General features: G+C 43.2%; 1 protein-coding gene across 1 annotated transcript in view; it reads left to right on the plus strand.

Annotated features, from left to right (window-relative positions):
* LOC140488569 (atrial natriuretic peptide receptor 1) overlaps positions 1-15,353 on the plus strand; it is a 79,980-nt gene that overhangs the window by 58,362 nt on the left and 6,265 nt on the right. Inside the window, exons 20-23 of the mRNA XM_072588125.1 lie at positions 7,396-7,535; positions 12,104-12,256; positions 12,396-12,494; positions 14,646-14,737. Of these exons, the coding sequence (XP_072444226.1) occupies positions 7,396-7,535; positions 12,104-12,256; positions 12,396-12,494; positions 14,646-14,737 (484 nt within the window). The remainder of the gene's footprint in view (positions 1-7,395; positions 7,536-12,103; positions 12,257-12,395; positions 12,495-14,645; positions 14,738-15,353) is intronic.

The following is a 15,353-nucleotide window of genomic DNA, read 5'->3' on the forward strand; positions in this document are numbered from 1 at the left end:
CTCAGCCATGACCCCACCCCCTATCACCAAACCATCAGCTCCCAGACCATACAGAACCTCATCACCTCAGGCGATCTCCCACCCACAGCTTCTAACCTCATAGTACGGGAACCCCGCACTGCCCGGTTCTACCTCCTTCCCAAGATCCACAAGCCTGTCCACCCTGGCCGACCCATTGTCTCAGCATGCTCCTGCCCCACTGAACTCATGTCTACCTACCTCGACAGTGTCCTAACCCCCCCTAGTCCAGGAACTCCCCACATACGTTCGAGACACCACCCACGCCCTCCACCTCCTCCAAGACTTCCGTTTCCCCAGCCCCCAACGCCTCATCTTCACCATGGCTATCCAATCCCTCTACACCTCCATCCGCCATGACCAGGGCCTCCAAGCCCTCCGTTTTTTCCTCTCCAGACGTCCCCAACAGTACCCTTCAACCGACACTCTCATTCGTTTGGCCAAACTGGTCCTCACCCTTAACAATTTCTCCTTTGAATCCTACCACTTCCTCCAGACCAAAGGGGTAGCCATGGGCACACGTATGGGCCCCAGCTATGCCTGTCTCTTTGTTGGCTACGTAGAGCAGTTGATCTTCTGTAATTACACTGGCACCACTCCACACCTCTTCCTCCGCTACATTGATGACAGCATTGGCGCCACCTCGTGCTCCCGCGAGGAAGTTGAGCAATTCATCAACTTCACCAACACATTCCACCCTGACCTTAGATTTACCTGGACCATCTCTGACACCTCCCTCCCCTTCCTGGACCTCTCCATCTCCATTAATGACAACCGACTTGACACTGACATTTTTTACAAACCCACCGACTCCCACATCTACCTGGATTACATCTCTTCCCACCCTACCTCTTGCAAAAATGCCATCCCGTATTCCCAATTCTTCCGCCTCCGCCGGATCTGCTCCCAGGAGGATCAGTTCCACCACAGAACATACCAGATGGCCTCCTTCTATAGAGACCTCAATTTCCCTTCCCACGTGGTTAAAGATGCCCTCCAACGCATCTCGTCTACATCCCACACCTCCGCCCTCAGACCCCACCCCTCCAACCGTAACAAGGACAGAACGCCCCTGGTGCTCACCTTCCACCCTACCAACCTTCGCATAAACCAAATCATCCACCGACATTTCTGCCACCTCCAAACAGACCCCACCACCAGGGATATATTTCCCTCCCCACCCCTTTCCGCCTTCCGCAAAGACCGTTCCCTCCGCGACTACCTGGTCAGGTCCACGCCCCCCTACAACCCACCCTCAATCCTGGCACTATCCCCTGCCACCCCAGGAACTGTAAAACCTGCGCCCATACCTCCTCACTCACCTCTATCCAAGGGCCTAAAGGAGCGTTTCACATCCATCAAAGTTTTCTTGCACACCCACTAATATCATTTATTGTATCCGTTGCTCCCGATGCGGTCTCCTCTACATTGGGGAGACTGGGCACCTCCTAGCAGAGCGCTTTAGGGAACATCTCCGGGACACTCACACCAATCAACCACACTGCCCCGTGGCCCAACATTTCAACTCCCCCTCCCACTCTGCCGAGGACATGGAGGTCCTGGGCCTCCTTCACCGCCGCTCCCTCACCACCAGATGCCTGGAGGAAGAACGCCTCATCTTCCGCCTCGGAACACTTCAACCCCAGGGCATCAATGTGGACTTCAACAGTTTCCTCATTTCCCCTTCCCCCACCTCACCCTAGTTCTAAAGTTCCAGCTCAGTAACTGTCCCCTTGACTTGTCCGGACTTGTCCTAGCTGCCTATCTTCTTTTCCACCTATCCACTCCACCCTCTCCTCCTTGACCTATCACCTTCATCTCCTCCCCCACTCACCCATTGTACTCTATGCTACTCTCTCCCCACTCCCACCCTCCTTTAGCTTATCTCTCCACGCTTCAGGCTCACTGCCTTTATTTCTGATGAAGGGCTTTTGCCCGAAACGTCGATTTCAAAGCTACTTGGATGCTGCCTGAACTGCTGTGCTCTTCCAGCACCACTAATCCAGAATCTGGTTTCCAGCATCTGCAGTCATTGTTTTTACCCCATCCCTAGGTACTTCACAAGATTATAACAAAGAACAGTAGAGCACAAAAAAAGACCCTTAGGCCCAGCAAGACTGTGCCAATGCATGATGCCTTTCTAAACAAAAAACCTTTTGTCTCTACATGGTCCATATCCTTCTAATACCTGCCTACTCATATATTTATCAAGATGATTCTTAAACGTTGTTATTGTATCCATCTCCACCAGGTCCTCTGGCAGTGTATTCCAGGCACTTACCACCCTCTGTGTTTTTAAAAATAAAACTTGCCTCTCACATCATATTTAAACATACCTTCCTATTACATTATACCGATAACCTCAAGTAATTGACATTTCTACCAAAGGAAAAAGACTCCAGCTATCCATTTTTCCCATGCCATTCATAATTTTATAAAGTTCTGTCAGGGGCTGCCCCTCATCCTTCAATGTTCAGTGAAAACAAACCAAGTTTGTTCAATCTCTCCCCATAGCTAATACCCTCCAAACCAAGCAACATCCTGGTAAACCATTTCTGTAGCCTTTCAAAAACCTCCACATCTTTCTAGTAGTGTGGCAACGGAACTGTACACAATATTCCAAATGTGGCCTAACTAAAGTTCTGTACAGATTCAATGTGAATTGTTAATTTTTATACTCTATGCCCCAATCAATGAAGGAAAGCATGCCATGTCCTTTTAGACTACCTTATCCACTAGTGTTGCCACTTTCAGCCATTGTGATGTCCTGGGCTTGTGGAAGGAGATTATATATAAATTAACACACTTTCTATTAATTAGAAGTCACCAGAACCTTCTGTAGCATGTAGACCTGCATGCCTGGATCCCTCTGTATGTTGATGCTATGAAGGCTTCTGCCAATTATCATGTACACTTAGTTTTTAATCCTTCAAGTGATGTGGGTATTGCTGACAATGCCAGCATTAGCTGTCCATCCCTAAACTGATACTGAGAATAGATTGGTGACCCACTCTTTGTTGTAAGATTAATCCACATCACTGCTCATTGCAAGATCTTTCTGGTAGATTTGCTACCACTACAGTTTTTCTTGACAGGGCCTGCTTGGTCTAGTGTGGTAGAGAAAAACCACTCTGTAATCTAACAAGAACAGGTCCTTTTCTTAAAGGCATAAATTCTAATAAGTCGAATGATGCCCAGCACCTTCCCTCGCCACTGCAAGAAGTGTAATAACTGCCTACACACATCCATTGTCAATTGTTGGAAAAACCCATCTGGTTCACTAATGCCCTTTAGGGAAGGAAAATGCCATCCTTATCTGGTCAGGCCTACGTGTGACTCCAGGCCTGCAGCAATGTGGTTGACTCTTAACTGCCCTCTGGGCAATTAGGGGATGGGCAATAAATGCTGGCTAGTCAGTGACGCCTTCATCTATGAATGAATAAAGAGAAACAAATTACATGATAGCAACTGTGTGCAAATTACATAAGATGATAGGCATTGTTACAGAGATTATGAGGAAGACCTGCATAATAAATCATATTTATTTAAGATCCAACGTTGTCCTCCCCATAAGTCCTTTAATTTCATTGCAGTGGGTGACTTTTCAGGAGCTTCTCAGCATTAAATTTTACAGACACTGTTATAATATTCTTGTATAATATTCTTGGTACAACCCAAGCACTGACAGGGAGAGAGTTCCAGGTTTGACCCAGCAACAGCAAGATAGTTCCAACTTAGAATGGTCTGTGCCTTGCAGGGGAACTTGCAGTTGGTGGTGTTCACATGTATCTGCTGCCCTTGTCTTTTAAAGTACTATCAAAGGAGCCTTGGTATATCACTGAGCAACATAATTGTGTTATCAGGAGAGGTGTCCAAAATTCTTGACAAACAGGTAGGTTTTAAGGACCAGCTATGGAAAGATGGAGAGGTTTAGGGAAGGAATTTCGAGTCTTAGAAGCAGATAGTTAAAGGCTAAAGATAAATTAGAAATGCTCAAGTGGTAAAATTTAATGGAGCTCAGAGTTCTCCAGGTTCATGAGTCTGGAGTAAAATAGCAGAGGAAACAGTTTTTGTGGAACCAGTTACAGTTGCTGTACTTTCCAGAATGATGAAACGATCTCGGTGAAGTATAGAAAATTCTTGCCTCACTCTGTGAAGCAAGAGGCAGCTCCTTATGATATCTGTGGCTACAAATCTAAAGTGGACAGTGATGAAGATCTAGTTCTTCCTTGTTTGAGTTTCCGATCAAATGTGAATGTTTGTTTTTTGACCATCATTGCAGTGTCTCTTGCAGAAGATGCACAGCAGCTGCAAAGAACATGTTGTCACTGCAATCACTTGGAGGCTGTAAAGTGCCTTTTTTGATATAATGTTTAAAAAATTATTAGAACCTTCCTGCTTAAATTCCTACAATTATTATCCATCCCTCAACCAATATGTCAAAAAAACATTATTGTTCATCATAATTCAAATCTTCCAGTCCCTGTGACATCCTGGTAAATTGTTTCTGCACGTTTTTCCAATTTAATAAAATCCTTCCTATAGCAGGGTGACCAGAACTTTACGTTCCAAAAATGGCCTCACCAATTATCCTCATTCTGTTGTTTTTTTCATTGTTGCCCTGAAAATATTTTTTCTTCAAATATTTATCCAGCTCCCTGCTGAAAGTTATTATTGAATCTGCTTCCATTGTGTAGATTCATTGAATTATTGTGGGATGTGAGACCTTCCAATGAACAAATTAATTGCCACATTTCTCCAAAACTACATCAGAGATTAAGAGTTCACTCACAGGCTGTGAAGGACTATGGGGCACCCAAAGGTAGCAAAATGTAGAAAAAAGAAGTTCTTTTCTTTTTTCTTTTTGTCTGCAGTTGTCAAACATCACAAATACTCCATAATAAAGTACTGAGTAAGGCTGTTAATCCATCTCTGACCAATGCCCAATTTTCCTTGGAACTGGCTAATGGAAGGTGTTGGTGGTTTATTCCTCCTACATTCTGTTATTGCACAGTACCTCATCTCAATAGCATTCCTTACAACAAACTCAATGTGTACAGTGAGGATTGAGAGGAAATTATGGGAATTTGTATATTGCTGGTTAGGCTTCAAAGATTATTTGTCTTGTTTTGTGTGCCACATCTCAGGAAGGTTGTTAAGGCCCTAGGTTAGTTACAAAGGAGAGTTACCAGGAATATACTGAAAATGAAAGGATGGAGAAGCTAGCATTGTTCTCATTAGGGCAAAGAAGGCTAAAAGGGAGATTTAATTGGCACATTCAAAACCAGGAAGGGCTTTGAAGTAGTAAATAAGAAGAAACTTTCTCATGGGGCAGAAGGATTGTCAGCCAAATAAAATTTCAGATAATTAGTGAAAGAACTTAAGGGAGAAAGAGTAAGTTTTTTTAGACTGCAGTTTGTGATCTGGAATGATAAATCCCCTAATAAGACAGTGGAACCAGATTCAATAATAACTTTCAGCGGGGAGTTCTGGATAAATATTTGAAAAAAAAATATTTTCAGGGCAACAATGAAAAAACAACAGATGAGGATAATTGGTGAGGCCATTTTTGGAACGTAAAGTTCTGGTCACCCTGGATTTTATTAAATTGGATTTTATTAAATTGGAAAAACATGCAGAAACAATTTACCAGGATGTCACAGGGACTGGAAGATTTGAATTATAAGGAGAGGCTGGTTAGGCTGGGAAATGTTTTCACTGGAGCATAAGAGGTTGAGGGGTGATCTTATAAAGGTTTATAAAATCATGAGGGATGTAGAAAAGGTGAATAGCAAAGGTCTTTTCCTGAGGGTAGGGGAGTTCAAAACTAGAGGGCATAATTTTGAAATGAGTGAAGAAAGATTTAAAAGGGACCTCAGAGCCAACTCTTTCACACAGAGGATGGTTCATATGTGGAATGACCTGCTAGTGAAAGTAGTAGATGCAAGTATAATTACAACTTTTAAAAGACATTTGAATAAGTACGTGAATAGGAAAGGTTAAGAGAGATATGGGCAAACTGCAGGCAAATGGACAAGCTGGACTAAAGTGTCTGTTTCTGTGCTGTATGACTTTATAATAACTTTGAGATCCATTCAGCATGATGGGCTGAATGGCCTCCTTCTCTGACATTTTAGGGTCTATAATTCAAATGACTTTTAACTTTGTTACTTTTTCCAACCCTATACCAAAGGTTTGCTTCCTTTCCCTCACTGTACTGAGGCAGAGAGAGGGGGGGGGTTCTAGGGGTGGATTTGAGCCAGGCAAGGGGTGGATTTGAGCCAGTTCAGTACATTCGTGAGAAGGAACCACAAACTTTCAGGGGTGAAAGTATTTAAACTGCAGAGCTTCAAGGCTTGATTGATCCACCTTTAGACGGAGCCAACCTCACCTAAGGTAGCAATGGCACCTTCAGTGCTTTGGTAGCAGTGAGTTGAGTATGGTCGATAGACTGAAATAAGCCCATATTCTTTACAGTTTAGAAGAAAGTAGTAATCTCATTGAAACATATGAAATTCATAGAAAACTTGAGAGGCTTGATGTTGAGAAACTGTTTCCCCTGGGTGTGGAATCTAGGACACAGGGTCACAGTTCCATGATAAGTGATCAGCCATTAAGGGCTGGGTTGGAGGGTAAATGTCTTCAATCAAAAGTATTTGAATCTTTGGAATTTTCTATTCCAGAGGACTGTGGATGCTCAGATAATGAATATACTAAAGACAGAGATTAATAGATTTTTGGACACTAAGGGATTCAAGGGGTATGGGGACAGAACTTTAAAGTTGAGAAAGAAAATCAGCACATGATCTAATTGAGCAATGAACTAGGCTCAAAAGACAGCATGAGAGTCAAGATTAGAATCGTGCTAGAAAAGTTTCCTGACGAAACATCGATTTTCCTGCTCCTCAGATGCTACCTGGCCTGCTGTGCTGTTCCAGCACCACTCTAATCTTGACTCTGATCTCCAGCATCTGCAGTCCTTACTTTCACCCTCAAAAGACAGTATGGCGTATTTCTGCCTCTACTTATATTCTCATATTCCTGCTCAACACAAACAGCTTGATTGTAATGCTTAAGTCTAGTTATATTGTGTGCTTCTTGCAGTGAGCACTATACTGAATTTTACAGACTAGAAACAGACCATGTGACCTATCTTAATGTTTAATCTTAATGAGTCACCTTCCAACCCCCTTCATCTTACCCATTCAACATATCCTTCAATGCCCTTCTCCCTCATGTGCTTATCTAATGTTAATTTAAATGTAGCTATTTTATTAATTTTAAGTACTTGAAATGGTAATAAGTTTCACCTTCCCACCATTCCCTGGTAAAGAGGCTTATGATATTTTTTAATTCATTTCTTTTTCTGCTTCATAGTGACATTGAAGGCTTCACACAGTTATCGAGTACAAGTACACCATATCAAGTTGTAGAATTATTAAACAAATTATATACAACATTTGATGAAATTATTGACAATTATGATGTCTACAAAGTAGAAACTATAGGAGATGCATGTAAGTATTGCATATAGATTTCCTAAAAAATAAAAGTTGTTAATTGTTTCTTTTGTAGAACTTAATTTATACAGATAAAAGCAAAACATGTTATTTATTTAAGATCCTGCAAAGTAGTAGAGAAGCTCAACAGGTCCGACGGCATTTGAAAGAAATGTGATTACACTCAGAACATTTATTCTGGTTTGCTCTCCACAGATGCTGCAAGACCTGCTGACTTTTTCTAGCACTTTGTTTTCATTTATGTAGAATTCCTTTACAGAGCAAAACATCCCCAGGCCCTTCATGAGACCATTGTCTAGCAAATTTGACACTGAGCTTCAAAAGGAGATATTAACATAAGTCACCAAAACTGGATTAATGGTGCTGGAAGAGCACAGCAGTTCAGGCAGCATCCAACGAGCAGCGAAATCGACGTTTCGGGCAAAAGCCCTTCATCAGGAATAAAGGCAGTGAGCCTGAAGCGTGGAGAGATAAGCTAGAGGAGGGTGGGGGTGGGGAGAGAGTAGCATAGAGTACAATGGGTGAGTGGGGGAGAAGATGAAGGTGATAGGTCAAGGAGGAGAGGGTGGAGTGGATAGGTGGAAAAGGAGAAAGGCAGGTCGGACAAGTCCGGACAAGTCAAGGAGACAGTGCCCACCGACTCCCACAGCTACCTGGATTACACCTCTTCCCACCCTATCTCTTGCAAAAATGCCATCCCATATTCCCAATTTCTCCACCTCCGCCATATCTGCTCCCAGGAGGACCAGTTCCACCATAGGACACACCAGATGGCCTCCTTCTTTAGAGACCGCAATTTCCCTTCCCACGTGGTTAAAGATGCCCTCCAACGCATCTCGTCCACATCCCGCACCTCCGCCCTCAGACCCCACCCCTCCAACCATAACAAGGACAGAACGCCCCTGGTGCTCACCTTCCACCCTACCAACCTTCACATAAACCAAATCATTCGCCGACATTTCTGCCACCTCCAAAAAGACCCCACCACCAGGGATATATTTCCCTCCCCACCCCTTTCCGCCTTCCGCAAAGACCGTTCCCTCCGTGACTACCTGGTCAGGTCCACACCCCCCTACGACCCACCCTCCCATTCTGGCACTATCCCCTGCCACCGCAGGAACTGTAAAACCTGTGCCCACACCTCCTCCCTCACCTCTATCCAAGGCCCTAAAGGAGCCTTCCACATCCATCAAAGTTTTACTTGCACATCCACTAATATCATTTATTGTATCCGTTGCTCCCGATGTGGTCTCCTCTACATTGGGGAGAATGGGCGCCTCCTAGCAGAGCGCTTTAGGGAACATCTCCGAGGCACCCGCACCAATCAACCAAACCGCCCCGTGGCCCAGCATTTCAACTCCCCCTCCCACTCTGCCGAGGACATGGAGGTCCTGGGCCTCCTTCACCGCCGCTCCCTCACCACCAGACGCCTGGAGGAAGAACGCCTCATCTTCCGCCTCGGAACACTTCAACCCGAGGTCATCAATGTGGACTTCAACAGCTTCCTCATTTCCCCTTACCCCACCTCATCCTAGTTTCAAACTTCCAGCTCAGCACTGTCTCCTTGACTTGTCCGGACTTGTCCGACCTGCCTATCTCCTTTTCCACCTATCCACTCCACCCTCTCCTCCTTGACCTATCACCTTCATCTCCTCCCCCACTCACCCATTGTACTCTATGCTACTCTCTCCCCACCCCCACCCTCCTCTAGCTTATCTCTCCACGCTTCAGGCTCACTGCCTTTATTCCTGATGAAGGGCTTTTGCACGAAACGTCGATTTCGCTGCTCGTTGGATGCTGCCTGAACTGCTGTGCTCTTCCAGCACCATTAATCCAGTATTTGCTTTCCAGCATCTGCAGTCATTGTTTTTACCTCTATAAGTCACCAAAAGTTGAGCCAAGAATGTAAGTTTCAAGGGCCATAATGAAGGAGGGGGAGAAAAGAGGAGAGGTTGAAAGGGGGAATTACAAAGATTAAAGCCTAGCCAACTAATGGTGAAAGAACAAAAATGGAAGATGCCAAGAACCCAGTTGTAAGGGAGGAAGAGGTTACAGAGAAAGGGATGGGTGAGTAACAAAGCAATGGAAAGATTTGTAAACAAGTACACAATAACCATCAAGAAGACATATTGGTCAAATCTTGAATGCATAGTTGTGCTGGTAAAATGTATTGCCAGCCATCCAGAAACTAAAGATTCATCTGTTGTGTGCAACCAGGGAACCAAATACCCTGTCACCTCATCAACCAGAAATCTGCTGTTCAGAAATATTAGTTTTCTAGAAAGTATTCGAGCAGGTCAAAGCAACTCACAATCAGTTTAGTCCAGTAGTACTGAGAAGGGACACAAGGAAGATACAATATTTGGATATGTAGAGCAATTTTTGCTTCTGCTTTATAATGGCTTGTCACTGAGTTATGTTTCTTTTAAATGGTTTATATGTACACTGTTTTCTGATTCACACACTTATGGTTAAGCTTTCTAACATCATTCCATATTCCAGGAAATTCCAATGTCCAGAAATAATTGACCCAAAGCATTTTAAATTGGTGTGGGCAACACGGTGGCTCAGTGGTTAGCACTGCTTCCTCACAGCGCCAGGGACCTCGGTTTGATTCCAGCTTCAGGCAGTTGTCTATGTGGAGTTTGCACATGCTCCCCTTATCTGCATGGATTTAATCTGGGTGCTCTGGTTTCCTCCCACAATCCAAAGATATGCAGGTTAGGTGAACTGTCCATGCTAAATTGCCTATTGTGTTTAGGGATGTATAGGTTAGGTGCAATAGTCAGGAGTAAATGTAGAGTAAGAGGGTAAGGGAATGGGTCTGGGTGAGTTACTCTTCAGGGGTTAGGTGTGGACTTGTTGGGCCAAATGGCCTGTTTCCACTCTGTAGGGATTCTATGATTTCAAGTACTGTTTAAAAAATGTTTTTGTTTTACTCTGAACACTTCCATGTCTTATTTACAAAAATATTGTAAATAGAAAATAATGTTATTTGAGTAGGAGACAGCATGGTGGCACAGTGATTAGCACTACTGCCTCACAACATCAGGGAGGAGAAAGTGAGGACTGTAGATGCTGGAGATCAGAGCTAAAAATGTGTTGCTGGAAAAGCACAGCAGGTCAGGCAGCATCCAAGGAACAGGAGAATCGACGTTTCGGGCATCAGCCCTTCTTCCTGAAGAAGGGCTAATGCCCAAAACATCGATTCTCCTGTTCCTTGGATGTTGCCTGACCTGCTGCGCTTTTCCAGCAACACATTTTTAGCTCACAACATCAGGGACCCAGGTTCAATTCTGACCTTGAGTGACTGTGGAGTTTGCATTTTCTCCCTTTGACTGCATGGGTTTCCTTTGTCCAAAGTACCCTTTGAGTACTCCAGTTTCCTCCCACAGTCCAAAGATGCACAGGTTAAGTGAATTGATCATGCTATATTGCCTTGTAGTGTCTGGGAATGTGCAGGTTAGGAGGGTTGACCATCATAAATGTGGTAAAAACAATGACTGCAGATGCTGAAAACCAAATACTGGATTAGTGGTGCTGGAAGAGCACAGCAGTTCAGGCAGCATCCAACGAGCAGCGAAATCGACGTTTCGGGCAAAAGCCCTTCATCAGGAATAAAGCTTCGGGTAAAAGCCCTTCATGAAGGGCTTTTGCCTGAAACGTCGATTTCGCTGCTCGTTGGATGCTGCCTGAACTGCTGTGCTCTTCCAGCACCACTAATCCAGTATCATAAATGTGGGGCTATGGGCATAGTGCAGGGTCTGGGTCTGAGTGGGATGCTTTTTGGAGGATGGGTGCAAACTCGATGGGCCAAATGGCCTCTTTCTGCCCTGTAGGGATCCTATGATTCTAAAATGTTTGGAGATTTTAAATCATTATAGTATATTGAAAAATGCACCATGGGTGGCGGTGTTCACTTAAGGCATATATTCAAAATACTATGCACAAATTGCAAAAGTGCAATTCTACTTCTAAAGTCTCTGGCTGAGTATATAACTGTTTCTGTAAAGACCTTCAAAATCATGTGATCATTTGATAGGACTAGAATTGGCAATTCTATTGCAAAATAGTTAGTGATTTCAATTTTTGATGTAGCTAAATGGATAAATATGACCATACTATCTGCACAAGAATCAAAGGCGAATCCAGAGTTTGGTTATTATTCATTTACATCCTGTTGTGGCCAACATGAGGACTAGAGTTATATGTATGGTCATTAGCCCACGTTCCTGACAGCATTCCAGACCACCCCAATCTGGTGTCCCCATCAAACTGATAGCCAGGTGAATGTTGTTGGAAGAGGTTCCAGTGTGGAGGGAGAGGGGGTGCAGCAGAAGTATCACCAGCTCTGTTCCCTCTCTAAGACTTCGCATGGAGCAATGATATAGGCACAGCATAGGCCCAAATTCCAATCTCATCACTCACCTTCTCCCTGAACACTGATCCAAGGAAGAGCAGAATCTCTGAGTCCCGAACCTCTTTGAAAAATTAGGAATTTGACAAGAAAAATTTGAAGCTTGAAACAAGTGCTAAGTAGACTGATGGGCTTTTGTTTTTGGCAGATATGGTAGTTTCAGGAGTGCCAAAAGAAAATGGCATTGATCATACGAGTGAGATAGCAAGCATGGCTCTGGATTTGGTTGCCGTGTGTAACACTTTCAAAATTCCACACAAGCCACAGACAAAACTCAAGATCCGAGCTGGAATCCACTCAGGTAATGTAGGATACCATAATCAATCCTTTTAACATTGTCCGAACGTTTCATTTTCTCATTTTGTTGCATCTTTGTGCATGTATCTGCAACAAGGTTGAAAGGAACATATGTTTTTCTTTGTAACATTTGGTGACTGCAGGGCCTGTAGTTGCTGGTGTGGTTGGGACAAAAATGCCTCGCTACTGTCTATTCGGTGACACTGTAAACACAGCTTCAAGGATGGAATCAACAAGTCAAGGTAGACTACATATAATTGTTTATTCACTCACTTACTTCCCAAATAACATCTTTTTGAAGTCAACTGTATCTCCAACCAAATTCCAAACATTGACATTAGGACTTGAAGTTGTGGTTTCAAAAGAACGTGGAATCTTAAATATGAGTTAACCACAAAGAAGCCTTCTCCCACCTCTTTTCTTCTCACCTTATCAAAATATCCTTCCATATGTATTTGTCTAACTTTCCCTCAAATGTATCAAGTTATTCAACCTTGGCACAATTGATACAAGGATTCAAACCCTTTTTCCGGCTCCATAGATGCAGCCTGATATGTTGAGTATTTCCAGCATGTTCTGTTTGGATTTATAACTGAGATCTTGATTTCTGGTGCAGGCTGTTCAACAATCTCCTCACTCAAATACCATCACTTAAACTTGTGGAAAAGTGAAATAAGGAACAGCGGAATGTTGGGAGATGGATCAATGGCTTTGGGGAGGAACTTAGTGAGGACTTTACCATACAGAAACTGTCTCATTTATCTCCTAATTTCCAGAGTGTGTGAATAGATGGTTTGGAGGTGGCCAGTTGATTTTGAGCAGAATAAAAAATGAATGGAATTACTGAAGGTGACCTGTTGACTCCTCCATATGACTGTCCAGCACATTACCTGGGTCTCTAGATTAACTGAGGAGAAAGTGAGGACTGCAGATGCTGGAGATCAGAGCTGAAAATGTGTTGCTGGAAAAGCGCAGCAGATCAGGCAGCATCCAAGCAACAGGAGAATCGACGTTTCCGGGCATAAGCCCTTCTACAGGAAGGGCTCTAGATTAACCGTACAGCGATAATACCACAAGGCCATCACCTCTGTATTACCGGTGTACATGCTCCAGGCATCATGTGTCTGTGCCAAGGTTTGATGGACACAGCTATATTTTTGTACTATGTGCAGCAATAAATAACCACAAGGTGAGGAGAAGATATAAACAGTGGGAAAATGACTGGAAAAAAATGCAAGGTTTTATTAAAAATAAAACATAGTTCTGAATCAAGTCACATAAATAGTTTGAAGAAGATAATATGAGATTTTGGTATCACAAATGGAACATGGTGTGCAGTTTTGGTCTCTATAACCTAGTAACTGTAGACTTGCATCAGAGAAAGTGCAGCGAAGGTTGACTAAATTGCTTTCCTATGATGAAAAGCAGAGTAAGTTGGTCCTTTACATTCTGTGTACATTAGTAAAATAATAGGCAATTGCATTGAAACATGGAAAATTCTGAAGGGTTTTGATAGGATGAATGCAAAGAGCTTGTTTATACTGGTCAGAAAATCTGAAATAGAGTCACAGAGTCATAGAGATGTACAGCATGGAAACAGACCCTTCGGTCCAACCTGTCCACGCTGACCAGATATCCCAACCCAATCTAGTCCCACCTGCCAGCACCCAGCTCATATCCCTCCAAACCCTTCCTATTCATATACCCATCCAAATGTCTCTTAAATGTTGCAATTGTACCAGCCTCAACCACTTCCTCTGGCAGCTCATTCCATGCACATACCACCCTCTGTGTGAAAACATTGCCCGTTAGGTCTCTTTTATATCTTTCTCCTCTCACCCTAAACCTATGCCCTCTAGTTCTGGACTCCCCGATTCCAGGGAAAAGACTTTGCCTATTTATCCTATCCATGCCCCTCATAATTTTGTAAACCTCTATAAGGTCACCCCTCAGCCTCCGACAAACCAGGGAAGACTGAACCGAGGAGAAATGACTCCAATCAAAGGGTTATGAATCTTTGGAATTCTCCACACTGAGGATTTTGGGTGCTCCAGCATTGAAAACATTGTAAGGCTCAGATAAACTGATTTTTAACGTTTCAGAGAATGAAAGGTGGGGAGTAGACTGGAAATTGGAGTTGAAGCCCAAGATCAGCCATGATGGCATTAAATTGTGGAGTAGCCTTGAGGAGCTATACGGTCTACTTCTGCTTCTATTTGTGTTTGATATGAAACAGGCAAAAATAACTGAAATGGAAAGGATTGCGGCACTGGGAAGAAAGAATAAGTACAGTGGAAATTAACTGAATAGATCTTTCAAATTGCTGTGACTAAATGACCTCATTTTATGCTGCAAGTTTCTAAATACGGGACTGTTTGTTGCTTATATTTTAGCACTGAAGATACAGTGCAGTTCCAGCACCAATATTCTACTGGAGCAGATTGGAGGATATGTTTTAACATGTCGTGGCACATTACAAATAAAGGTATGTGAATCTCACTTGTATGTTGCATTTTAATGGAACAAATGAAAAACAAGTATCATGATGAGAGTAAAATAGGCTTTGAGCCTTGTCACAGTATCATATACAATCTTTGAGTCATGAATTAATTTAATCCCCTGGCCAGGTTATCAGTTCCTTGTATCAATGTTGTTTTTAATCCACGTTCTGGGTTGGTTGCACATATCTCAGAGAAGATGAATGTAACCAGTGTCAGGCTGGACATTGGCTACTTAGAATGGTTTCCATCCATTCATCCAATGTCTCAAGGTGTAATCCAAAACTAGGGTCTAATGACACAAAATAGTCACTAATAAACCCAACAGAGAATTCAGGAGAAATGTATTTACTTAATGAGTTGGGAGAATGTAAAACTTGTCACGCAGGAAGTACAGACGCATTTAAGAGGAAGTTAAGTAATGACATGAGGAAAGGAATAGAAGGGTACGTTGGTCAGAAGTAGGATGAGAGGGGACTCCACTGGACCAATTGAACTGAATGGTCTGCAGTGAGGCAAGATCAAAACCAGAAATATGTGATAGTCACTAATAAATCTGGTGCAGAATTGAGGAGAGACTTTATTTAACCAAAGAGTGGTAGG

The sequence above is a fragment of the Chiloscyllium punctatum genome, chromosome 2 (genome assembly GCF_047496795.1).
Source record: "Chiloscyllium punctatum isolate Juve2018m chromosome 2, sChiPun1.3, whole genome shotgun sequence".
NCBI classification, from domain to species: domain Eukaryota; kingdom Metazoa; phylum Chordata; class Chondrichthyes; order Orectolobiformes; family Hemiscylliidae; genus Chiloscyllium; species Chiloscyllium punctatum.